Source organism: Theropithecus gelada, chromosome 9, assembly GCF_003255815.1.
Source record: "Theropithecus gelada isolate Dixy chromosome 9, Tgel_1.0, whole genome shotgun sequence".
Classification (NCBI taxonomy): Eukaryota; Metazoa; Chordata; class Mammalia; order Primates; family Cercopithecidae; genus Theropithecus; species Theropithecus gelada.
Window position 1 is genome coordinate 59,880,200 of NC_037677.1, and position 27,244 is coordinate 59,907,443.

At 43.4% G+C, this 27,244-nt stretch overlaps 2 protein-coding genes across 9 annotated transcripts in view; one reads left to right on the plus strand and one right to left on the minus strand.

The window, feature by feature from the left end:
- Positions 1-2,880, plus strand: part of AP3M1 (adaptor related protein complex 3 subunit mu 1) — a 30,206-nt gene extending 27,326 nt beyond the window's left edge. For all 6 annotated transcript variants that reach the window (XR_003121233.1, XM_025397581.1, XM_025397580.1 and 3 more), the window contains one exon: positions 717-2,880. Coding sequence is in view for 5 of the 6 variants with exons in the window: in XM_025397581.1 (XP_025253366.1) it covers positions 717-817 (101 nt within the window). In the remaining variant the exon portion in view is untranslated. The remainder of the gene's footprint in view (positions 1-716) is intronic.
- Positions 2,881-4,520: 1,640 nt separating this feature from the next.
- Positions 4,521-27,244, minus strand: part of VCL (vinculin) — a 126,431-nt gene continuing 103,707 nt past the window's right edge. The window contains exons 14-22 of one of the 3 annotated variants that reach the window (XM_025397576.1): positions 23,512-23,661; positions 20,921-21,029; positions 19,480-19,782; positions 17,527-17,651; positions 15,693-15,878; positions 12,745-12,948; positions 10,330-10,533; positions 9,756-9,860; positions 4,521-6,652 (exon numbers count right to left, since the gene is read on the minus strand). In XM_025397576.1, coding sequence (XP_025253361.1) covers positions 6,506-6,652; positions 9,756-9,860; positions 10,330-10,533; positions 12,745-12,948; positions 15,693-15,878; positions 17,527-17,651; positions 19,480-19,782; positions 20,921-21,029; positions 23,512-23,661 — 1,533 coding nt within the window. In that variant the 3' untranslated portion in view covers positions 4,521-6,505. The remainder of the gene's footprint in view (positions 6,653-9,755; positions 9,861-10,329; positions 10,534-12,744; positions 12,949-15,692; positions 15,879-17,526; positions 17,652-19,479; positions 19,783-20,920; positions 21,030-23,511; positions 23,662-27,244) is intronic. The other 2 variants (XM_025397577.1, XM_025397578.1) reach the window with 2 other exon arrangements.

The window sequence follows — 27,244 nt, forward strand, 5'->3', positions numbered from 1 at the left end:
GAAGAGTAACAAAAGTTTCCCTCTCTAGAAAGAGCAGTAGCCCTTTGGCCGGGCGCGGTGGCTCACGCCTGTAATCCTAGCACTTTGGGAGGCCGAGGCAGGAGGATCACGAGGTCAGGAGATCAAGACCATCCTGGTCAACACGGTGAAACCCCGTCTCTACTAAAACTACAAAAAATTAGCCAGGCGTGGTGGTGGGCGCCTGTAGTCCCAGCTACTCGGGAGGCTGAGGCAGGAGAATGGCGTGTACCCGGGAGGCGGAGCTTGCAGTGAGCCGAGATTGCACCACTGCACTCCAGCCTGGGCAACAGAGCGAGACTCCATCTCAGGAAAAAAAAAAAAAGGAAGAGCAGTAGCCCATTTGCCTTTTACACTGTGCTTGGTGGGGCCATCTCCCAGGCATCAACCAAATGATTTTGGAGAACACCTTATTTCAAACAGCTTCCCCTCACCTCTGCCCTCATTCAAGCACCAAAAAGGGAGTTATTCATATTTATAGAAAGTAGAATTATACTTCACAGACATTCCCTGCCTGTGTGGGAATCTTAACCAAAACCATACCATCAAAGTGCAATAATTTGTAAATGATAGAAGAGACATTTCTTCCAAATGGTGGAAGGGACACTGGTTAATGTCAGATTTACCATATAGTGCTCATTGCTAACATATTGGTTGGGATGATGATTATTTATTCTTTTTCATTCTTTTTGACACAGGCTTAAAAGTGAACCGTTTGGACATGTATGGGGAGAAATATAAGCCATTTAAAGGAGTCAAATACGTCACGAAAGCTGGAAAGTTCCAAGTGAGGACATGAGAAGAGGCCAAAATTTCTCAAGACCAGTTTGTTTTCCAAGTGTCATTATGATGTATTACTATTAGGTACCAAGTGGGTGGGAATAGATATTCTAGTTAAAGCATTTGTGTCTAGCTACACACCGCTAACAAAGTTGCTTAGTTATCAATGTAGGATTCTTAAGGAGCTTTAAGCTAAGGAAACCTTTTAGTGACTTAGCTTATTTTGTATCTTTTCACTTAGGAAGATGTTGGAGGTGATTTTTTTTCCATAGGAGAATACCATCTGACGGCTGCACATTGTAACAGTAAAGGCAGAAAGCTATAGTGATAACCTCTCTCCTAAAAGGAGTTAGCTGGTCTCATCCAGCAGAAGCTATCTTAAATCTGTGATGTGTCAGGTGCAGCCAAATATCACACGTGATCTTAGCCATCCCAAACCAGTATCTGTCCCAAGAGAGGAAATTCCCCCCACCCCCAGAAGTTTACAGAAAACTGCCTCTTCAAGTGTTTGCCTTATTCAGCTTTTCACTTGTGCCATTAAGCAAGCACTGTAGCAAAAGCCACTTCCACATGGCCCTGGCAGGGAGCACTGCTGCTCCATGCTCCATTCTCTCTGTACTTGGTATTGTATTTTTTATAAATAAGATTTTTATGTAAAGCTTATTTGATTTACAGGGACCTTGCTGCAGTAAATACCATCTCAATTTTGTGCCACTGGTTCAGCTGTTAGCACAGTAAAAAAATCATTTGTATCACAGGGGCAAATGCTTTATTAAGGTAGTAAAAGGGAACATTACTTCTGCTTTCAGGAAGTTACTGCAAGCACAAGCATTTGTGCTTTTAAGCAAATTAAAGTAGTAAAAGAAAAACTTAAGTGAAACCTTTGCCATCTTAATGTTTTATAATATAAAGCTTACCCAACACCAGTTAAGCCATGGTTAACCTAAATGTCTCATGCCCCAGTTCAGCAAAAGGAGGAAAATGTGCCTGCCTCACTGTCATCAGTCTTTCTAAATCTTTTACCTTTTTTGTTGTTGTTCTTAAGGGGTTGAATTTGCCTGCATTCCTTGTCTTTAGGGGAAATTCCCTTTTCATATTGTGTGCTTCCCAAAGCTATAGTCATAGATTTCTTCCAGAAACTATTGTCATAATTGTCACTGGAGTGCTTAAATATACTTACTATACTGACAAAATACATGGAAGTGAGTTATAATGAGGCAGAAACAAAATCCTCGGTAACATTGATGATACTGTACTGATCACCATGGTTTTGGAAAGTCAGTCAACAGTTGTATTATTGCACTCAACTTCATTGTGTCATTTTATGTAACTTCTTCATCTTGGTGGTCCTTGCCCAGTTATTTTTTGCCTCATTAGACATCAAGAAATGGAGAAAGACTGAAAGTTAAGATATTCTTCATGTTTCCTTCTTATTTATGCTATTTTCTTCTCTTTATAGCTCCATTCTTCTTTCCGTCTTCTCAGCTTATAACCGTCTTTTCCTTATGCTAAGGATAGCCCTTACACTCATGCCATCTGTGCTGTCAAGGGCTGCTGGTTGGTGCTGGTACAAGGAGCCCACGGAGCAGCTTTCTTACCTTTGTCTGCCCTGTCTTTCATGGCATAAGAAAGGCAACGTTTTGCAGCTTCCATATTTCTGAAGAAACTAATCTCAGATTGGCAGTTATTTTACAGAACTGCCAAATAGTCAAAATGTTGCCAAATATTTATTCCTTTTGCCTAAGTTAAGCTACCCAGTTCAGTTGCTTTTTATTTTTAATGTCTTGACTCTTCAGAGTTTGTACCTCAAAAGAACAATCAGAACATTTGCTTCGCTTTCTGCTGAATCCCTAATCTCAACAGTCTATACCTGGACTGTCCAATTCTCCTCCTGTGCTATCTTCTCTTCTATCCAAGTAGAATGTATGCCAGGAGCTCCTTCCTTCTAGCAGTTTCTACTAAAATGTCCAAATAGAATGTTTTCTTTTACAATCAAATTACTGTATTTATTAATTTACTAGAATCCCGTAAATCATTTCGGTAGCTCTGGCTATGCTATCAATAAAAAGATGAAAGCAACAAGTTGACTTTTTTTTAGGTCTACTATTGATTGAACATTCTCCAATGGGCAAGGCTCATTGTCAAAGCAGGATGAACATGATCAGATTTTCTTCTGCATCATCACACAAGCTGTGAGTGTTGCTGCAAAGCACTTCTCAGTACTCCTTCCCTAACCTCGTTATGTTAATAGCCATTCATACTTGGCTTAAGCATCACCATTCTGGCCACAGTCTGAGAGATTAGTGATCAAAGCTCCCTTCTCTATCACTACTACCACCTACTGATAACAAAGATTCCTGAATACTTAGTGGTAGTAAAATATTTTTCAAGCAGAGTTACAGCTAATCCTGGATCCCTTAGTTCTAAATTCATAAGGAAGCATATCAAGAACAAATGAAGTAGATGATTATTTCCAGTGTGTGGGAGTCACATTATTTTATCCAAAGGGAGTTCCTGTGATAGGTTCATTTCTTAAGTGGTGCTACAGTAGAAAATCAGGAACAAATACAGAACAAGATCAAGAAAATGCTGATCTTGTCCTAAGCGGCAAGTGATTTGAGAAAATGATTATACTGCAGCAGGAAGGTAGCACCAGTGAACATATGGTAAATGGCAAAAACAAGACAGTTCTGCTAATTCAGTAGTAGCCTTGAACTTTCCTTTAACTCAAACAGGCTGGAATCTGTCTTTATATTTGGCAACTTTCCAAGATAAAGCAGTGATAATAGCAGTTGGCAACACTAAATATCAATATCACCACCCTTTAATGACATGTTACCCCTTTCAGATCTAGAAAATCAGGCAAAAACAGTGATGTCCCAACTCTACTCTAAAAACCTGCTCCTACTATTTTAGTCAGTGTTTCTTTAAGGAAGAAGAGGACTATGTCCCCCAAAGCTATCTCTGCCTTATGGCCCATATAAGGGCTTTTTCCTGGTGGATCCCTGAAAACCCTATTTATTCTATACTAGGCTTTGGAATATGAAAAACAGACCTGTGTGGCCGGGCATGGTGGATCACACCTGTAATCCCAGCACTTTGGGAGGTCAAGGTGGGTGGATCACTTGAGGTCAGGAGTTCAAGACCAGCCTGGCCAACATGGTGAAACCCCATCTCTACTAATAATACAAAAATTAGCCAGGCATGGTGGTGCACGCCTGTAATCCCAGCTACATGGGAGGCTGAAGCAGGAGAATTGCTTGAACCCAGGAGGCAGAGGTTGCAGTGAGCCAAGATTGCACCACTGCACTGCAGCCTGGGCAACAGAGCAAGACTCTGTCTTGCAGTGGGGGAAGGACCTGTGGTACTCCTACAAACTTAACAACTTTAGCTTTTCAGGGAACAGTGATGGTCTCCACAGATAGCTAGAATCTTCTAAGGTGAAAACAAACTGTTTCATCCAGCTGCTTTCTGCCTACTGTTAACCTTTGCCACTTCCATTCCTTTAAGTGTGTAATCCCCATAGTTGTCTTGTATCACACACATCCTTGTTAAGTAAATATACCACCGTTGATTTCTTCTTCCAGTACAACATTGGATTAAATAAAAATCTTTAGTTTCCAGATCTTGAGGATTAGTTTCATTGGCTCTTCATCAAAACAAAGGAGAAACCTGACCTAAAAGTTCTTGCTAAAATAACATACCCATCATTGAAAGCATTATTTATACAAATGCATTTTATTGTTTTAAACAGAACAAAAGAAGAGGCAGAAAATATTTGCATATAACAAATCCTAGCTTATAAATGTAGTTTTTTAGCGGTGATTCTCTAATCATTCAGGGATTTTTTTTTTTTTTTTTTTAATTTGCTGCACTGTGTCTTGAGCACTGATATTGGAGAAAAGCACATCCGGCATAAAGTGTAAACCAGTGTCTCAAACCACTGGAAGAACCGGGAGAGCAAACATGATTTTTCTTATTTCCTCTAAGTAAATCTTTAGTAAAACAACAAGTGATCTTTGGCATAGATTCATACTTTAAAGGCATTAATATTGCATTTATATCAGGCAAGCAACTATACAAATATGCTGAGGGCCTTGAAAATAATCATCCTCATTTTAAAGGAAATAGTGAAAGCCTGAGTGTACAGGACCAACTTAAGTTTTACACATTCGATGTTGGGAACTAACACACAGTGATAGGTGAGATGGAAGGATGTTCAGGCAAGGGTTCTTACTCCTTTACTCATCTGGTTCTGGCTTTGGGGAAAAATAAGGTTTCACGTGCTGGAAAATACTTAGCAGTAATAAGTACCAAAAAGGAAACATTGCCCTCTCATTTTGCCTAGTGGGAACTTACTGTGGTGATAAGAAATATGAAACCCATTACTCTCTTGAACCCCGTACTTGGGAGTAGATGCAGAGAGCTTGGTTGTAGTTGGTTGCAGGGAGGTAGGAATTACAGGTGTAGTATTTCCCATTGATTCATCTTCAGCAGCACTAGAATTCTAGTCTGCAAATACCACTCTCCTTTAGGCAGGAGGTGTCCTTCGGACAAGGCTGCCTTGCCATTAAACACTGTTAGGGGACAAGCACTCATTCTTAGGACTGAATTTTAAAAGGATAAAAAGGATCTTTTAGAGTTACAGATGAACAAACACCTACATGTCTTTAAAATCTTGTTTAGAAAGGGTGTGGAGGAATGCTACAAAAACCAGGATAGGAGACATGTTTTGGTTAAAATTAAAATGCAGCATTTCAGCTCAAAATGAACAATTAAGAGCTAAGAATGAATGATAAGGCCTCAGCACAGACCTCTGCAGGCAGTGACTAAGCATTGAGTGCCAGGAGTGGCCCTGCTGAGAAGATGGCAGGGCCACACCCGGGCTACTCTGCCCTTCCAGCGGGAGAGAGCACCAGGACACAGTGTGTTCATGGGATGGCTACCTTGGCGGGCTGAGGCAGGATATGGGATGGGAAGTTTCCCTAGCACAGACATTGCTCAGGGGCATGGTAAAGGCAAAATCATATGATTCTGTGATTTCTTCCTGACGGTGAAATACGGTTTTATATTGTGGGAAACTAAAAGGATTAAACTGAGGAAGGGCAGGAAATGAATCCAGGCCCCATATGCTGGGGCTCCACAGAGGCCACCTTCCCCTGTAGCAGCGAAGCTCACTTCTGAAAAGGACCCAGGTAGCACAGCCCAGGGAAGGCAGGCATGGTTGGCAGCAACATGGAAAGCTCAAAACAATTTTTGGAGGCACAGCAATTTTCCTCTTAGTAACTGACTTGCCTGGGCCCTTGGTCTTGGGAGTCTGGAAGAGTGGATGGGAGCCAAGGAAAGAGAAACAGAGGGAAGTGTCCCCTAGGGAACAAGGGCAGAGCAGGGTGTCTGGCTAGTGTTCACTTGGATTCTGAGCTTATGTGAAGTCCATGGGCTAGAAACCCAGTCTGCCTATTGGGATAGAGGGTGCACAAGTATAACTGTGTTTGAGAATACAGGGTTTATACAGAAACACATTTCAAAGTGTCCATGAAAAAAGAGTATAAATGTTTTCTAATTTGAAGAGGCCCCCATTCCTTTCTGATGTGTCAGGCCAGGATGTGATTTTCAGCTCCCAGCAACTCAGGGCAGCTCCTGGGACTCAGATCATTTTCCTTCTTTTTAATAGAGGTTTCTGTGCCAGCCAGGCTCAGCCAGGTGCCTACTGGTACCAGGGAGTCTTTCTAACCCAGCGCAGTGTAAATCCAGCATCTGTTCGAATTTTGATTGAAGCAGCTTCTGCTTCCCGCACAGTCTCCTTCACAGACTGCATGAGGTTCTGGGCGTTGTGAACCAGCATCTCTGTGGCCTGCAAGGAAAGAGGTACCTTCTGTTACCCAGAGTCCCTGATGTAGGCCTGTCTCTAAAATAGGTTTCAGCTAGGAGTGGGATGCAGTTAACCCCACTGGTATCTGGCATCCCCCATATTTGCTTGCATCACTAGGGGTTTTCCCAGATCACCAAAAAGAACCCAAAACTGGCCATCGCTGATTGTGTACTGTGGCTTCAGATAGCCTACAGCATGTCCTCTTTCTTGGTCTTCAAACATGCTTCTCCCTCAGGGCTTACTGTTTCCTCTACCTGGACTGCTTTTTCCTCAGGGATCCCCCTCATCTTCAGATCTTTGCTCACTTGTCACGTTGGTGAGGATTTCCCTGCTCATTCTTTTTTTGAGATGGGGTCTTTCTCTGTCATCCAGGCTGGAGTGCAGTGGTGTGATCTTGGCCACTGCAGCCTCTGCCTCCTGCGCTCAAGGATCCTCCTGCCTCAGCCTTTGAACAGCTGGGACAATAGGTACATGCTGCCATATCTGGGTAATTTTTTTGATTTTTGTAGAGATAATAGGTACATGCTGCCACATCTAGGTTCCGCCATGTTGCCCAGGTTGGACTCAAACTCCTGGGCTCAAGTGATCTGCCCACCTCAGCCTCCCAAAGTGCTAAGACTATAGGCATGAGCCACCGCACCTGGCCTCATTTTCTCCATTGAACCTATCATCACTAACTGATACACTACATATTTTACCTAGGTTGTTTGGGAGTTTTGAGGTTTTTTTCTGTCTTCACACTAAAATTTAAGTTATACAGAGTAGTTTTTTGTCAGTGTTGTTCACTGTTATACCCCCAGTATTTAGGATGGTGCCTGGCACACAGGAGGTATTTCATAAATATTTAATTAACAAATTTTAAAAACAACCAAATGAACAAACCAAGCAGCCAACCACTATAAACCCATGAAAATCTAAATACGTTAATCTTTCAAACACACAAACTTAGAGGACTGAAATCACATTGGTATTCTACCATAGAAAGTCAAGGATCTTGGCAATTCATCAGCCCAGTAATTCTTAGCTATTTTTGAGTCATACATCATTTGAGGATTTAATGAAGGCGGGGAATTCTCCCCCAGAAAAAATGCACACATGCATAAAATTTGTACACTCAGTTTCACAGGCCTCTGGTAAGTGTAATTGTGGACTGGAATTCCTCATCAGTTGTTCTTTTCACTTGGTCAGCAATGGGACTCAGGCCCAGAGACATTCATAAAGTGAGGATTAGGACTCAAGATTTCTGACTTACGTCGTATAGGTTTTTGTTTTGGTTTTTGTTTTGGTTTTTTTTGAGATGGAGTTTCGCTCTTGTTGCCCAGGCTGGAGTGCAATGGTGCAATCTCAGCTCACGGCAACTTCCGCCTCCCGGGTTCAAGCAATTCTCCTGCCTCAGCCTCCCAAACAGTCCTGTGTTTTTTCCATTCTATCATACTGTCAATTTCTACCCTTTTTAAAACTGGAATATTTAATGGAACATAATAGATGATTCTCAAGACATATTTTTAGTGGTTAATTGATTAAGTCTGTGATTAGGCCTGAATCTCAGTCTTATCCTTCTTTCCCCATTTTTTTACATCTTCCTTTGGACAGAAGAGATCACATGACATAGAAATAGCCAAGTGTGCAAACCCTATATAGAATATATGGAAGTTAGGTGTGAAGACACAGTTCCCATGGTTTGGGAGAAGAGAGGATTAGGGTGAGAGTTGTTGGATTAGAATATGGTAGCAGAAGCAACAATAATGGCACCAAGAAGAATGGCCACCTTATTTCTTCTAAAGTGCCCCAGGGCCTTATCTCCTGGCCTAGAGATCAGAAACAGTTGTTCTTTCAAACTATTTTTGAGTTCCCCAAGGGGCATGGGGGGGATTGTGTCTTTTAATTTTTTAAACTCCCTTAACACCTAATACAGTGCTTCACCTTACACCATGTGTGACGAGCCCTGTGTGGCTAGTCCAACGAAACTGTGTACCTCATGTGTGATGAGCCCTGTGTGGGCAGTCCATCTGGCAATCTGGTTCAGAGCAGGGCCTCCCGGAGGGGAAATAAGGAGAGTAAGGGGTGCTCAAATGAGGGTTTCCTGAAAGACCTGGGCCAAGATTCTGGGAAGAAGGACAAACTTCAGGAGGTAATTGCCAAGGTATATGCAGGAAGCAGTGGTTAAGAGAACCTTCTCAGCATCCTTATTTCTATCTCTATCAGAGAAACCTAAAGAGAATATAAGAGAAGCACCTCCTTTGAGCTGTCATTTCAGTTTCAGCACAGGCCTAACTACCTCATGCCCCTGAAAAGCCTGCACTATTCATCCTCCCTGACGCACTAACACCCAGAGAGCTGAAAAGCGGACATTCTCTCCAGCCAGAAACATACAGTGAGTTGAAAGGAACAGGCACTGGAGGCCTCAAAAGAGCCAAACTTATTCCAAGGGTAAGGAACTGAGTGGAGTCCTAACTGCCACTGATCCACAGTATTATTTTAGACATTTAACCTCTCTAGACCTCAGTTTCCTATCTGTAAAATGTCAATAGTTGCCCAAGAGCAATTCCAAATTCCTTTTATTTTATTTATTTATTTATTTATTTATTTTTGAGATGGGCTATTGATTGCTATCTTGCCCAAGCTAGTTTTGAACTCCTAGTTTCAAATGATCCTACTGCCTGAGCCTCCTAAGTAGCTGGGACTACAGATGCACACCACCACACCTGGTTCCCAATTCCTGGTTTGTTGTTTTGTTTTGTTTTGTTTTTTCAAGACAGGGTCTCACTCTGTCACCCAGGCTGGAGTGCAGTGGTGCAATCACAGCTTACTGCAGCCTTGACCTCCTAGGCTTAAGCAATCCTCCTGCCTCAGCCTCCCAAAATGCTGGGATTACCTGCATGTGCCACTGCACCTGGCCCTAATTCCAAATTTCTGATGTATCTATCCAACACAGACTTTCCCCTCCTGAGAGAGTCTGAGTGCATCCCACGTACTGAATACTCGATACTTGATTCAGAAGTAAAAATTTCCCCGAAGTGGAATTAAATTACTGCAAAACAGCACAGAAGCTGCCAGCCAGAAACCAAAAATAGCTGCCACATACCTGCTCCGACTCCTCATCACTGATGTTGGTCCGGCCCAGCATGGTGGCCTTCACTGTGGACAGGATTTTGAGCTGGGTGCTTATGGTTGGGATTCGCTCACATACCTAAAGAGAAAGTTTAATTTGGTATGTTTCTCTGTTTGCCTCACCCAGGGTGGAATGCAGTGGTGCAATCACAGCTTACTGCAGCCTTGACCTCCTGGGCTTAAGCAATCCTCCCACAAGCTCCTTGAAGGCAAGACTTACCTACCTCTGTATTCCCAGTGGCTGGCATAGAGAAGGCACTCGATAAATAAGCAGCAGAATTCCACTTGTTTTTTTCCCTAGGGTCAGTACAATCCCTTTCTCCAGAAATGGAAGCATTCATTTGATTAGGAAGTAACCTTTCCTGAATCTGTCATTCCCAGTACATTTGTGTTTTTTCCTTTCTGCTATTTCTGTCCCCGGTGAAGTGCCTCTTTCTCCCTTACCTAGTTTTTCTCTCCTGCTTTTCTCCCTCTCATACCCTCCCACTCCAACACACACACACACACACACACACACACACACACACGCAGCCTCTTTCCCCGAGTACCTGTAAGAGGTTGGTTCTAATCCGTTTATCTGTGCACTGCTTGGCAACCTCCTTGGCCAACCGAGTCACCTCGTCTGAGGCCTTGGCGATGTCCTTGGCACACTGAATGAGCGCCCGCTTGGTACCACTGCCCCCTCTTACCAGCCGAGACATCTCAGCCATCAGCAGAGCCATGCGCTTGGCTGCTGCAATGATGTCATTGCCCTACAGGGAAGCAAAGATACAGTGTGAGCTCTGCCCACGCTCTGGCCATGTTAAGGAAGGAAGGAGAAACGCAGAGAAGAGGAGGGAGCTTGCCACCTTAGCATCCCTCCGGAAGGGTGAGAAGAGGAGAAAAGGGCCGTTCTTGAGTGATACGGACAGCACTGGAGGAAAAAAAAGAATGAGACAGGGCACGTGCCCAAGCACGCAGTGTGAGAAACAGAGGGGGAAGAGAGGAGAGAGGAGGGGGAAAGAAGGAGAGGGAGAGAGACATTTCCTGACTAAAAAAAAAAGAAGACCCAGATATTAGTCTGAAAGGGCAAGTTGTGCACCCCAGGCACAGCACTGAACAAGCACTTTGGCATCTCCAGGTTAATCATATCAATAAACTGGGGACAGGGCCAACGAGCTGGTTAAATAGGCACTTTCATTTCTATAGGGAGAAAGCAGTAGAGCTGGCCTGAGGGGAAAAATACAGAAGAGCCTTTCCAAATGCTGAAATCACCCTCTTCATGCTTACCCTTGTTGCAAATAGCAGCCAAGGGCTCTTGCTAAAGAATGTCAAACCCCAAGTAACTATTCTCAGCCTGGGTGAGGGGAGAAAAAAAAAAAAAAAAAAGATATTTTCTGATCTAGCCTGCTCTGGCTAGCCCTCTGGTTTGTTTTTGTTTTGTTTTGTTTTGTTTTTTCAAGACAGGGTCTCACTCTGTCACCCAGGCTGGAGTGCAGTGGTGCAATCACAGCTTACTGCAGCCTTGACCTCCTGGGCTTAAGCAATCCTCCCACCTTATTTGTCCCATCAACCTGAACGAACATGTTGCTTTAATTTTTCCCATGTAAAAGGGTGAAGAATCAATTCTTCAGTCCCCTCAGCTAAGTGAAGACTCCAGTTAAAGGAACCTTCAGTGAAGAGGATGCAAGGGAAGGCATCAGGAAAATAAAAGTCGTGATTCAGGCTGTAAATGGAACCCTCACTCCAAGGAATGGCAGTTTATCGTAGACTTGGCATTTTAGTTTACTAAAACCCTCATGGGTCATAAAAAAGAAAGATACAAGTTATTTATTCTGTGCCCATCTCATGAAAGCTCCTCTTTTGGCTGCTAACAACCCCAAGTCATAGCAACTGCAATGTTCAAAACTAGCTAAAAGGCCAGGCCCTCCTCATTTTTCCCCTCATGCCCTTCATTTCTCTACATTGCAGTGAGGCATACACAAACCATACCACTGCAGGGTGCTCTGCAAGAGGCCTCCCACAGGCACCATGAAGCAGTTCATCATTTATGCTGGGAGGGTGTAACATCTCAGGCAGTAATTGAGGCCGGAGAGAATGCAGGTATGGGAAGAAGTCAAGAAGCAAAGGGCATGTTAGACAAGGTCCTCTGGGTCTACCTCTTCTAGTGCAGACCTAGGATCATTCCAGGACCCCATGACCTTGGTTAGAAGATAGCATGGTGCCATGGTTAGTTACTACCCATCACTCTTCAAAGCCTTTCTTCTTGCAGCATGCCACCTTTAAAGGGAAAAGTGATCATCCCAATTGCCCTACTCTCCAAACTAGCTTTGGTTCATTCCTCAAGGCCAAAGTTCTATGGAGGCCTGTCTTGTGGCCTTGAGTACTCCGTTTCCCATTCCCACTCCCTCCCACTGAGACACCTGGACAGGCAGTCAGTGAGGCCTCATTCTCTGTGGACTCCCATCAAGGCCAGCATCTGCCACATAGCCAAGTGCAGGGCAGCATGCAGTCCTCCCCCAGAGACCCTGCCATATAAAGCTGCCTCTCACCCTCATCAGCTCTCCCTGAGCCATCAGTGAGGGGTCAGTCGGGAGCAGGCAAAGCTCAATGGTCAGGCCAGGTGTCCTCGTAATGGTCCACCATGGTTCCTGACCTGGAAGTCATTGAGAGATGCATCCACGGCTTCCCAAGCGGTTTAAAGTTCCAACGATGGCCACAAAGTCAGTAAGAAAAGGAATCCTTTCAAAAAGTGACCCCCCATCTCTCTTCATTCCCCAAACATAAATGCAGTCCAATTAATCTGGCATTAGCAGACCTATCAAACTTGTGAAGCCAGTCCTAACAACATGGTGCAGACAGACAGATGCCCGCCCTGCTCAGACTCACAGGACCAGCACAGATCATGAGTGATGCAATGTGTCAAGGCTGCACATGGCCGGATGCATATGGAGCAGCCCCCAACTGGGGGTGCTGATCAGTACCTTACTAGACCACTTGGTAGCTTCCCGATGCAAGGACTGAGCCGCGGCCAGAATGGGCTGGTTGACCGGCTGATTGGATGGCATTAACAGCAGCTCAGGTTCGTAATCGTCTTCCATGTCAGGGGGGACAGGGAACCCAGCAGCATCGGCCGCATCTGCCTCAGCTACAACACCTATACCCACCTCAGCGGCTGGGATGCCCGGCTTTGTCGATGGCGGGAAGGATGAGAAACAGGGATAGTGTCAGTAAGAGCAGTAGGACTTGGGAAACTGGGCTTCAGCTGGTTTAGTGACCAAAGCCTGCCTAGGATGAGAAAGAAACATGTTCTCTAGGAGCCTTGTGTACCAAGCTTCATAGAAGGGGGAATTCTCAGCCTCCAGCGCTACTCAGCCCAAGCCACCGTATGGTCAGAGAAGAAAAGGGACTCACTCCAATGGCAAAGGGCTTCTGGAGAAATCTTTACACCAAGAAAGCAAGTGGCATCCATTTCTTTAATATACTTGATACTAAAGTTAAACCTCACAAGAGTGATTCTCACATCAGAATATTTCTGAGGAGCCAAACAACCAAACGATAGTAGCAAATTACCTTTAAAAGGAATCCAGAGAGAAAAAGTAAATGCAACCACACAAGTTACTTTGAACGGAACAAACTGAACACTGCTGAATCATATGGTCACTGTTGTACATTTTCCTGGGACACAGGAGGCAACTTGGGTCATCTCTGCAGCTGCCAGACACAGATTATTTCCTTCATGAGTTAAAAGTCCCAGAATTAAAAATGATACATCAGAGGTAGTGAATACCAAACTAGGAAAGAGGCAGGAAAAACAAACACAATGGTAAGTGAAGAGAACTTAAGTATCCCACCGTCACCCAGCTGTAAGAAGCCTCAAGAAACCACCTTGTCAGCCACCCATCTCAGGGAACACCCACACATCAGACCAGCTCTCTATCCCCTCAAGGTCTTCCAAGGCAAAGCTTCTACCATCTCTTTTTGCATCCATTGCTAGTACCAACTCAGAAAGCTTCTCCTTGGGTACAACCTAAATTTCTTGCAAAATAGGTTCTCACTCACACCAAACTGCTTATCTAGTTCACAGATAGAATAATATGTGAACTTGCCAAGTGACTGCAGCTGAGCTCGCAGAATCCAAAATTGGTGCTCATTTAAGAATGAGAATCATGATAGAGAGAACATGAATTTAGAACCAGGGATGGGGATTATAAAAGCCAGATGCTGAAAATAGACTAACGTGGAAAGAAAATTAAAAACTGCCACAACGAAGCCAAACCATTTATACGAAGAATGGTGAACACAGGTTCTTTACATCAAACATCTATACTCAAGAGGAAGTAGTTTATATGGAATTTTCTCTGAGGTTGTTATCACTCCTAAAAGTCTTATCCTGCACACAAAACCTGACTCCAAAGGGTGACGATGTTGGAGGATTCAGGGCCAACAAGGGGTTCAGGTACCATCTAAACTCTTGCCTAAACTCAGCCAAGACCCACCTCTGCTGCTCAAAAGAAAAGCCAGCTCACTGCTGCTAAGGCTCAGAGTCCCACAGTGTACAGAGACAGACAGGTTGACAGGCACACAAACAGATATTCCTCCCCAGCCCAGTACATGCATGGTTCAAGTAGCTTCTGACTTCACACAACTCAAAGTCAGCAAACTCCTGATGTTCCACGCTTCAGGAGACAGACCACAAATGGCAGAGTGGGGCAAGTAATGTGGGCCAATGCTGTCTGCTTTTAAGTTTGTTTGTTTGTTTGTTTCAAATAATTCATGTATATTTTTTGTTCTGCATAGTGTATCTTGGTTCATTGTAATGAAATTTAAATTTCCTTTAAAATTTTCACTGTCACCTCCCCCACTCCCCATGCACAGTGGGACTCTGCCACATGCAGTTGGAGAGATACCATTATAAATAATTCTACAGGTCAGGTCGAACACCAGCAAAGTCTCCCTTCCGTCTTAGAACCTGGGCTCACAGCTAACAGTTCAGCAAAATACAGTGTTAAAAACCAATGTGAATTTCCCAGCCTGAAAAAAAATCCAAGATCAGCTGCAGGTGCAGGAGGTCCCTGAGGAAGTACAGTTGGCACAAGAGCTCGAAAGCTTTGAGGATGTGCAAAGAATAAAGGCAAATAGGTGGTGGGAATAAAGATCTAGGGTCATAAAAACATTAAAGAAAAAAGATCTAGGGTCATATTAGAAACAGTTTAGAACTAAGAGCTACCTTTCACTGCAAGGTTAGCAATAGTATTCCTCTTATCTAGAAAAGCTACTGCTCACTTTTCATCATTTAGGGGAAAATAGGCAAAAGTTATTCATAGGGCAAGACTGCTGTAGCATCCATATTTTTACCAACCACATTAATATTTATACCTTCAGATTTGCTGAGTAAGAGACAGCCTGGAGCTGTCTTAAGTTGAGAGATAAAATGATTCTGAGAAAGGACAAAAGCATATGGCTTCTAAGATACCAATCTACTTGCTTCTGTGAAAAAAAAAACAAACAAAATGCAAACATTTCATCTAGCTTTAGCACAGTCCACAGAATTCATATTTGGAGCTCTGATAATTAGCAATGTAGCATCTAAAAACATTTGCAGTTACAAGAAAGATAAGCAATTTCTAAAAGACCCCAAATGCCAAAGTCAAGGCAGCTGGCACTCTAATGGACAAAGAGGACAGGAACCCTCTTCTCAAATAACAGGCACCCTGGCTCTGGCTTTTGCAGCTTGAAGGAGAAACCATCAGGCGCCAGAAACATCTCACTAAACCACAGGTAAGAAGAGAAACATGCTATTGGCAACACAGGAACCAAAGGAGAGAGAGAGGGTGACTCCAAATAGACTCTTCTTTCTGGGCTGTGTGCATGGTCCTTCATCCTTTCTGAGAAGACATCCTTTCTCAACAAGAAAAGCTTCACTACTTACCTTGCTGGACCATTTGCGAGCTTCATCATGGAGCTGTCTGGCAGCCATCATCATTGGCTGGTTAATCACCTCCCCGGCCTTCTGCTCAGGGAACTCTTCATCCTTTTCCTCTGGTGGTGGGGGCCTAGGTGGAGGGACCTCACCTTCAGGCAGAGGTGGTTTGGGAGGAGCAAGCTCATCTGTTAGCTAAAAAAGAGAAAACAAGTTGTAAGTAAAGTCCTAAAATTACCCCCCGCCCCCGGAATTCTTTCGTTTCTTCTAAAAAGTGTCCCTAGAAAATCCACCCACATTCACTCCATGTAAGACCACCCACACTGAGCCACAAGGACCACCTGCTTCAATCTCAACAGAAGCAGGTTTCTCTACAAAAAGCTAGCAGAAGCAGGTTTCTCTACAAAAAGCTAGCAGTGGCCGGGCACAGTGGCTCACACCTGTAATCCCAGCACTTTGGGAGGCCGAGGCAGGTGGATTACCAGAGGTCAGGAGTTTGAGACCAGCCTAGCCAACATGGCAACACCCAATCTCTACCAAAAACACAAAAATGAGCCAGGCATGGTGGCATGTGCCTGTAATCCCAGCTACTCGAGAAGCGGAGGCAGGACAATCACTTGGACCCAGGAGGCAGAGGTTGCCATGGGCTAAGATCATGCCACTGTGCTCCAGCCTGGGCGACAGAGCAAGACTCTATCTCAAAAAAGGAAAAAAAAGAAAAAAAAAAGGCTTGCAGCTGCTGTTTTGGTTGCAACTCAGGGAGATATACACAGTGCTACCAGATGAAGGATTCTCAAAAAATCCCTACAAAAGATGTAAGTTCTGGTCCTGGTTCTACCAAAAAGCAGCTACATAGGCAAGTAACTTCTCCCCTTGGCCTGAGGTTCCTCATCTGTCAGTGAGGGGTAACTAGACCAAATGACCTCTAAGATCCAGATTCTAAATGGCTTGACTCTATTGCTCACATAAGAAGCCATTCCCCAGGAATAGCCCTCTCTCCCAGCTCTAAACACCCACCAAGAGCCCAGCTGGAAAGAATCTAAGAAGCGTTGAAGGCTGGGAAACACTGTTCCTTAGCTGTGTGTGCAATAACCCAATTTTGTACTCAACCAACTTAGAAACTTAACATCTTTTAATGACATTAAATATGGGAAAGTAAATCAGATTATTGCCTTGATAGGTTATTTACAAAGTCAAGGTATTTCTAATACTGTTAGTTGGAATAAGTGTCTAAAAATAATCACTATTTCTGTTTCTGGAATTTGTATCTGCAACATATTGCCTAGCTAGCTTCTTCCTACACCATGTAAAAATATATTCACAGTACTTGCGGGGGGTAGTGGGGAAGGTATCTAAAGATCTTAAATTATAGTTGAGGAAAAAAATTTTAAAAGCATATATCTTGTTACTTAAGAAAAAGAAGTCAAAGGAAAGAACCACCACAAGATTTCAACCACCTTGGTTCTACCATTGTCAACTAAGAACACACCAAATCTCCTTACTGCAAGCTGTGCAGATTATTTTACCACAATGCACTACCTCATCACTCATCACATCCACACTTACCAAAGCCAGCTCCTCTGCTCCAGCCACTCCCCATCACAGCAAGCCACTACCACACACACCAGTACTACACACACACACACAACCCATGCATTTAAGCACTAGGTTATAAACTCCACTGGATTTAGAAATGAAAATCAAGATCTGCCTCCCACTAAGCTTCAAATGAAAGCTAAACGAAGCCACCTAGTGATGGAGGCTCTAAAACACAATCTACCTCTCTCTTGCTGCAGTCTCAACACCTTCCTGCTCAGTTCTCCACATCTCTGAATTTACTTACTCGGAGTTGTTCAAGGTCTGGTGGAGGAGGCGGGAAGTCAGGCTCCTGAGGTTGGAAGGCTTCTCTGACCTTGGCCACAGCTCCCAGGATCCGATATCCCGAGTCCAGGAAGCTCTTTTGCAGTCCTAAACACAAGACACCCTCACTTTCAGCTGGGTGGATCAGTGCCCCAAAGCACTGTCTGTGCAGCAGCAGAACTGGTTCCATGAACAAAAGCTGGATGTGAAGCTGCCAGTAAACATCACGGGCAGTGATTGAAGAGGGAGGGAGGCAGGACAAGGCAGATGTCCTGAGGCCTGCAGAGCGTTGGAAGCATCACAAACCAGCTGTTCTTTTAGTGTTCAGGGTGCCTTCTTGGCTGTACAACTAACAAGTATGCAGGAGATCCCTGGGCGTGAACACTTTGGGCTCAGGTGGCATCCATCGCCTCTCTTATGATGAGGCAGTCAAGAGATAAGCCTGCCCAACTCAGAACATGGGAGATGTTAGTTTCAGATTGGACATACATTCCCTGAAGTACTTCTCACCTTTCTCTCTACTCCTTTGCTCTACTTGGCATTCAGTATGTTAACCCTTATGCTAAGCTGCGCTACTCTGTCCAGTTGCTTGGAATTCAAGAATCTACTCAAACTATTAGAAACTCCAGTTTTGGAAACCAAGCATGTCCTTAGTGATAATGGGTTGAGGATATTAGAAAGATTCTGCCTGAACCAGAGATGGATAGGGGAGCCCCTCCTTCCTACTCTCTTGCATTGACTACATTCTACTCATAGACAAGACTGAAAACATCAGATGTTCAAAACAGGAAGAAATTCAGATGATTTCAACCAAAGGAGCGGCTCCCATTATGATCTGCCATGGTAGTACCAAAAACATGATCCAAATTCACCTAAAGAAAACCCAGATTTTTTTTTAGGTGTAGGGCCTAGGAGACCCACAGATCACCTTAAGCCCACCAGATGTGATAGAAATTGAGAATGCTTTACAGAGAAAAAATGCATTTTAAGAAAAGCCCAAGAGAAGTTAACGCCAGTTACATAAACTAAATGGACGGTAAATTGGTTATCATGCATTTTTTGAAAATTTTCCAAAATAATGACTGAACAAGGCAAGGAGCTATTTAGCCAGACCATATTAAGAAAGCACAGGCTGGGTGCCTGTAATCCCAGCAGTTTGGGAGGCCGAGGCCAGTGGATCACCTGAGGTCTGGAGTTTGAGACCAGCCTGGCCAACATGGTGAAACTCTGTCTCTACTAAAACTACAAAAAATTAGCTGGGTGTGATGGTGGGAGCCTGTAATCCCAGCTACTCGGGAGGCTGCAGCAGGAGAATCACTTGAATCCGGGTTGGGGGGCGGAGGTTACAGTGAGGTGAGATTGCGCCATTTTACTCCAGCCTGGGCAACAAGAGTGAAACTCCGTCTAAAAAAAAAAGCCCAGAGGCTGGGCGCAGTGGCTCACACCTATAATCCCAGCACTTTAACAGGCCAAGGCGAGTGGATCACATGAGGTCAGGAGTTCAAGACCAGCCTGGCCAATATGGCAAAACCTTGTCTCTACTAAAAACACAAAAATTAGCTGGGCATGGTGGCGCACACCTGTAATCTCAGCTACTTGGGAGGCTGAAGTAGGAGAATCGCTGGAACCCAGGAGGCAGAGGTTGCAGTGAGCTGATATCACACCACTGCCCTCCATCCTGAGAAAGCAGAATTCAGTCTCAAAAAAAAAAACAGAAAGCACAGAGAAGTTGGTCCAGAAAAATTAACGTACAACAATCCTGCTGATACTGCAGAGATTTGGATGGAAAAAGATTAATCTAGCATTCTCGAACTAAATGTCTATAGCTTTTGCCCCCAGACTTTGTATGTGGTGGTTGTGGGGTACATATTCCCTCACTATCTTTCCTGAGTTAACCTCTCAGCGGAGGTGAGCCATAGTGCCATGCATTGCTTACCAGGGTCAGAAATGTTTCCAGCCACAGCTTTTGCATCCATCACCATCGGGGAGATGGTTTTGCTCAACTCATCAGAGGCGGCTTTCACAGCCTCACGGAACTTGGGATCCTCGGAATTCTCCACCTCCCTCTTAGCCACCAGCAGGATCCGGTTGGCCCGACGAGCAATGCTGGTTGCCCCAGCAACCAGCATCTGAGGCTGAATGTTGGCCATAGCTACCTTGCACTTGTCCAGGTCTTTTTTAATTGCTTCTTCCGAAGCATCCAACAGAGATTTGGTATCAATGGCTTCGTCCACCAGCCCTGTTAGGAAAACAGAAATGGAATTTAGTTTCAATTTAGAAGAACAGAAACTCCAAAACACTGTTATCCACTCAAGTTTCTCATGAGAAAGTATAACATCCAGAATTCTCTTCTTCAGCTCAGAGTTCTTCCTACATAATCAAAAGCTTCCAGGTAAACACCACAGTAAAAAAAAAAAAAAAAAAAAAAAAAAAAAGCAAGGACATAGTCCAAAAGCCCATCTGGATTTGCAGCATTTATACCAACCGTGGTTGCCAGCCTTGTATCCACCCCACACAACCAGAAATGCAACATCGGGAGGAAACAAGGAATACGTCTGAAACCATCACTGCATCACCACCACGTTATCTGTGAATAATATTTTCTCCCTGACCGTCTCACTCCCCAGCCATCTGTTGCTTGTTGGCAGCTTGTAGTGCTCAAGATGAGCCATGCGGAGGCTTCCAATAACCCTAACAGCCTGTTTTTTATTCCTATTACCTCTCTTCAGACACCTCAGGAGTTCCACTTTCATCTCGGGCTGCCATGGACCCCAGTCACAACAGGTTCTGCAGGGACAGCGAAAAGCCTACATTCCTCATTCCTTCTTTCCTATCTCTCCCTTTACAGAGAATGAAGACGATTCAGAGGTGCCACTTCAATTGCACAGACACAGGTTTGCTGGTGGTTGGTTTCTCCTTTTTAAAAAAAACTACGTAGTTGATAAGTTGGAGGAAACTCTGAGACAAGTTGTATTAAATGGTAGCTATTGTGGTTCCTTGAAATGTGAACCCACTGTAAATGACAGGGACACTTACTGTATCCACAAACACCGCCTCCCAGCCTCTGAAACCAAACTCGGGCTCAGACTGGGCAAAGACACTATTCAAAGAGAAGATAGGAGGAGTGACAATAAACATCACGCCAGGAGGGCAGCATTAAAATAAAAGAGACTCAAAGAGTCTCTCTTCTGACAAAGTTGCAAGGCTTGAATGAGAAGCCGCCACTGCTCAGCAGCCTTCACAGGGCCAAGTACACTGCTGAGCACATGACTGGCCCTTTATCCAATTGCAGCTGAGTAACAGAACCAGTCCCGCTCCAATTTCTCAGAACTCATTCTTCATGGATTAGACAACAAGAACTTTATAGAAAACTGTACCTGTCATTTTTTCAACATTATCAATCCACTGGTTCTTCATGGTCTCAAAATGTTCATAAGCAGCTTGATTTCCAGGGTTCCTAAGTAAGATACGAGCAGCCGAGACCACCTGACAATGACAAAACACCTTTAAACACCAGAGCACCCTCGCTCTCCAAATACAAACCTTCAGCCAAGCTTTCTCCTTTTTACCTACAGATGGCACTGTAAAGCCAGAAAGTGGCAAGTCTCTTTTTAGGCTGAACATAGGAGGTTTGGTCTCAATAGCTCCCAGAATGGGCCCTTCACAGGAAGGTTTTACCATCACAGACTTATTTTAAGAAGGTAATAAAGTGACAAAGTAAATGAGTGTCCACTTGATACTTCAGAAGAACATACACAAAACTGGCATATGTTTAAACACTTGGTATCAACCCATCTTAAAAATCACCATTAAGAAAGATACCAAAAAGTACTCAAAACTGATTTATAAATAATATAAAGAAAAAATCCTCACAATAACCCCATGAGAGAGACAGGACAGTTAATATCTCTACTTTAGAGATGCAAAAACCAAGTCTCAGAAAATTTAAGTGACTTGCTCAAGAGGTCCTGGCCAGTCAGTTACAGCATTTGGGGAAAAAAAGGATTAACATTTGCTACATATCAGGTAAGATACAGGCTGTACATGCATATTCTTAATCCAAATAGAGTCCATTAGGAAGGAGTTAGCTCCATGTTACAGATGAGAGACGAAGCATCAAGAACACAGAGGACTCGGCTGGGCGCAGTGGCTCATACCTGTAATCCCAGCACTTTGGGAGGCCGAGGCAGGTGGATCACTTGAGGTCAGGAGTTTCAGACCAGCCTGGCCAACATGGTGAAACCCAATCTCTACTAAAAATACAAAAAATTAGCCGAGTGTGGTGGCATATGCCTGTAACCCTAGCTACCGGGGAGGCTGAGGCAAGAGAATTGCTTGAACCCAGGAGGCGGAGGTTGCAGTGACCCGAGATCATGCCACTGCACTCCAGCCTGAGCAACAAAGCGAGACTCCATCTCAAAAAACAAAAGAAAAGATCACAGAGGACTCAAGTCCAGATCTGTCTCCAGAGTCCTCATTTTTTCTATAATTGAAAAAAGCCTAGATTGTAAGTCTAGATTCCTGTTTCTCTTTTTTAGGAATCTCAGTTTCATATTGAAATTGTGTTTTATGTTCCATGTTTTGTGGGAGCTTTTAAAGAGTGTTAGACATGCTTGTAGCTTATAAAAAATTGTGTAAAAGTTGGACAAGTTAAAAAGCTGAACAAGAGGATCTAATTTATTAACACACCACATGGGCAAAAGTTTAATGATTAAGAGACATGCTTATTTCCCCCATATCTCCTCACAAGTTTACAGTATCACAAATTTGTAAAGTCTAGCATAGTTCTGAATATATCACAGGCACTCAATAAATGTCTGAATAAATAAATGAAAAAATAATGAATTTTCTATAATTTGAATAGAAGAAAAATTGTATAAACATTGAACTAATGTTGAGCTAATATTTTTAAGAAAACCTATCACATAGTAGACTTTTCATAACTGTCCAATTTGGTTTTTTCCCAATCTTCTTTTGCTCCCAAACTTACTAGCCATGCCTTGTTACACAATAAGTAGAAAAAAGAAAGTAAGTTGTAGAAACAGCTCAATATGAAAAAAATAAATTAATTAATTAAGAAAAAAAACTCTCACAAAGATGTGGAGAAAATATATAAACTCTAAATTAAAACAAAGTAGCCTCTTAAGATTATCCAAGCCAGCCAAGGTAGCTCATGCCTGTAATCTCAGCACTTGGGAGGCCGAGGTGGGCAGATCACGAGGGCAGGAGTTTGAGACCAGCCTAGCCAACATGGAGAAACCCCGTCTCTACTAAAAATACAAAAATTAGCCAGGCATGGTGGCGCACGCCTGTAATCCCAGCTACTCGGGAGGCTGAGTCAGGAGAATCACTTGAACCCAAGAAGTGGAGGTTGCAGTGAGCTGAGATTGCACCATTGCACCCCAGCCTGGGCAACAAGAGCAAAACTCTGTCTAAAAAAAAAAAAAAAAAAAGATTATCCAAATATTTTCCTAGTTATGTATGTATGTGGCAAGGGGATTGCTTTACTAATTTTTTTCTACTTTCAAAACTAATAAATAGTCTTTGTAAAAAGAAATTCAAACGTTATGAAAATGTATAAAGATAGTGACAGGGTCTTGCTCTGTCACCCCAGGCTGGAGTGCAGTGGGGCAGTTTGGCAGCCTCAACCTTGGGAGCTCAAATAATCCTCCCACCTCAGCCTCACAAATAGCTGGGTTCACAGGCATGCACCACCACACCCAGCTAATTTTTTTTTTGGTAGAGTCGGGGTCTCGCTATATTGCCCAGGCTGGTCTCAAACTCCAAAGCTCAAGCAGTCCTCCTGCCTCACCGTCCCAAAGTGCCGGAATTATAAGTGTGAGCTACTGGCCTGGCCTGTATATGTTTTCTTATGCTGTCTTACATTAAGTATTCAAAAATGTATAGAAACTGTTCTGTAATTAACTTTCTTTACTGAACACTGTATGAGGAGTGAGCAAAACCCAACCTGGGGTGTGAGTTCTCGGGCCGTCTTCACTGAGGCCTGAATGCCTTCCACTGTTGATTTATTAGCAGTACCAACCGCAGCCGCCTTCTCAGCCGTAGCACCAAGCTTTCCTGAATGGTTTTCAAAGTTAGCTGCCCTCTCATCAAATACCTTGAAGAAAAAACAGACATTAAGAACATTTATTTCAATCAAATGGGTCAGGTAGCCTAAGAAAAAGTCTCTTCCTTTCAGTAGGGGCAGCAACTGCTCAAAGACTTTAGAGATGACATCAAACCCTAGTTAATAAAACAACAGTCAAACTCCAAATCCTGGCCTTGATGGATCTCCTCAGACGTTTAGCCATCACCATCATCTGCAAATGCACACAAACACACTCACACACACACATGCACATACCCTTCATTTCCAGTTCAACCAGTGCTTACCAGGTACAAGCAAGAGCATTATATACTCTGCAGTAATTTGCTGAATGTGAAGACTAAACAACCCCCTTCTGAAAAGCTTATCTTCTAGTTTGAAGAAGATAGTCAAACCCACTCCAGACTCTATTGTAGGTGGCTGGGTACGTTAAAAGCCAAGAACATCCACACCTTCCTAAACTAAGCTCCAACCTCCCCAGAGCAGCATCCTTCATATATCCCATTACCATTAATGTTGTAAAAACTCTGCCCTTGACCTCCAAGGGAAAAACGATAGCTCGTGCTCACGCTTAGGCCTCAGGGCAAGGATGACTGATTTTATTAACCCCAAATGCAAAACCATCTACTTAATTGTTCATTCAGTTCTCAAATTTTAAAAAAGTTAACGTTTCCTTTCACTGTGCAAGGTTGCATACCGTGGAGGGGACTATTTAACTTACCTAAAATAGCAAGAGATCTTTGGTCATTTGTTAGAATAGATTCTTGCAAAAGCTTATCTTCTTCAAACTAGAAGATAAGCTTTTGAGAATGGGGGTTATTTAGTCTTCACATTCAGTTAATTACTTACCGCACTATTAGAACTGATGCTTCCGAACAGCACTGGGTCAGGTTTATACATTACACGAACATGTCTGCAGCTGCCAGGTGGAATGCATCCTCTCTTTTGTCTCCTTCTGCCTAACTTGGAGACCACTTCTGGCTCTAGACAATCTCTAAAGTTCTCTTGGTTCAATAGCAAGTTCCAATATCATTGCCAGTGTTCTGTGTCTATCCTCTCAAGTCTCTTCCCCACGCCAGCCTCTTGTTTGGATTCAGCTACATGGGTTCCTGCCATTTAATGCTCAGAATCTCTGCCTAAAATCCCTCATCTCCTAGCCTCCTTCTTGTGGCCTCAGTTCTTTCACCCTAGCTGGTCTCCCACACTCTGGATCTCCTGGGCTTTTACCTACCTAATATCCTTGGTTGACCATCTCAATGCCAGACCATGACAGCTGCTCCTTCTGATTTAACTAACTGCTTAACTTGCTTTTCTCGTCACTCAACCAAAACTTACTGAGCACCTACTATGTGCCAGACCCTGAGACAGGTGCTGAGGATACAAAAATGAGTAAGACACAATATCTTCATCTCAAGGAACTCACAGCCCAGTGAGAAAAAAGCACTCGAAAACAGATTTACAATACAGTGTGCTATGTACAATAATAAAGCTAAGCACTGATATTACAGGAGCAAAGAAAAAGTACTTAACCTCTCTAGGAAGCAAAGGATTATAGGATGAAGGATAAATAGTAATTCACCAAAAAAGAAGGGGAAGATAATTACACAGAAAAAACAAAGACATGGAAAAGACAGACTATGCAGGAAACCACAAGCAACGAGGTATAGCTAGGGCCAGAAATGAGAGGGAGCAGTTTGTAGGAAACAGGTATCGGAAGTGTCAGAGCTAGATCACAGAGCTCTGGCCTTATCCTCTGTGAAAGGGCAGGCACCACTGAAGGGTTTAAGCAGGAGAATGTCAGAGTTAGGTTGTATTTTTATTTGACTGATGGCCTAGTGAAAGAGTCAAAGAAGACCAGTTAGAGCTATACAATCATATAGGCAGCGGGGGACTAGGAACAGAATTAGAGCTATGGCAACATGAACAGAAAACAGATGTGAGATTAAATGAGCATACCTTAGTTGTTTATTTGTATGAATGGGTGCGGGGAAGGGAAAAGTCAATGACAACTCACAAATTTCCAAGACAGAACAGAAGGACAACATATGCTGAGGTAACTAGGAAGCCTATAGGTGTAGAGGCCCACCTAGATGTATCTACTAGCATGAAAGAGAAGTCTAGAATGAAAAAAATAGCAAATCATCTCAGCCTAAGGGAGCAATCAGCTGAAATGCCTAGTAAGTCAGGTTATAGAAAGAAAACTGGGGTAATCGTCGCATAATAACAAAAACCTCCACCTACCAGTTCTACACTGTCTTGGGTACCTGACCCAAACCCGTTCTACTTCGCTGCCAATACTATAAAGGCTGGAAAACCAAATACTCGCTTTCCTGAACTCCTTTGCAGTTGGTGGTCATGAGACAGAGTTCAAGCCAATGAGGTATAGCAAAGCTCTCCTAGACAATTTCTAGGAAAGCCTCTATTTTCACTCATTCAGCACCAACAATGTGGCAGGCACTGTTCCAAGAAGGGGGAATAAGGTAATGACAGAATAAAGTCCCTACCTGTATGGAGTTTTCATGGTAATGGTAGGAAGACAAGACAAACCAAAAATGAAAAATGGGTAAATACATTAAATGTTGATAAATGCTAAGGAAAAAAGTAGGATATGGAGATGAAGAAATCCATGGAGATAGTAGTTGGGGTGGGGTTGTTATCTTAATGGTCACCCAAAAGTGATATTTCAGTAGAAAGCTGAAGAAAGACAGTAACTAATAGATATAGTTATCTGGAGAAGACTGGAACAAACAAGTGCAAAGGTCCCAAGGTTAGAACAATATAAACACACACTAGGAATACAATTCAAGGAGGTATATACAGATGTAGCCTGAGGGGGAAGAGTGGTACCACACGAGGGCAAAGAAGTGGATGGGGACCAGATCCAGTGGTGTGCTGAAGCCACTTGTACAGACTCATGGCAGCTCACAGGAGCCAAACATGTCCATCTCTTCCCAACTCAGGTTTCAGTGACTTCATGTTGAAACAGCCACCGTGGGAATATTTACATAAGGGAAATCAACAAACATTACAAATCAAGGTTTTTTGTTTTCCTGGAGAGTTGGCTTACCAGCACATCACTGGCAATCCTCTTCATTGTTAGCACTCTGGTTTTACTCTGGGATAGCGGGAAGTCATTGGAAGGGTTTGAGTATAAGAATGACATCAATTGATTTAAAAAGATCATCCTGACTCAAAAGGCACAGTTGTGACTGGAGTACCCCCATTCTTCATTTCTTCCTGCCTTTAACATGATGCCATCCCACACCCTGAGAAAATGACCTAGAAAATCACAGAAATGCCAGCTTTCATGATATTTAGTTGCTGAACCAATGCCAAAGCTACCAACTTCCATGTTTCTTGGTTTGTGATGAAAACAAACCCGGTTGTTTTAATCTCTGATGGTCAGGTCTTCTCTTGCTTGCAACTAAAGATATTCCCAACTGATACATGTGGAGACTAAAAGTAGAGATGGTAGGGCTTTCCCTGTTCAGCTCTTCCACCCCTCATCTAGTTTCCCAACCACTGATCCTGATGTACACTGTAATCACATTTCAACTTTACATATACCTATAGCGCAGGCCAACAGAAAAATGGA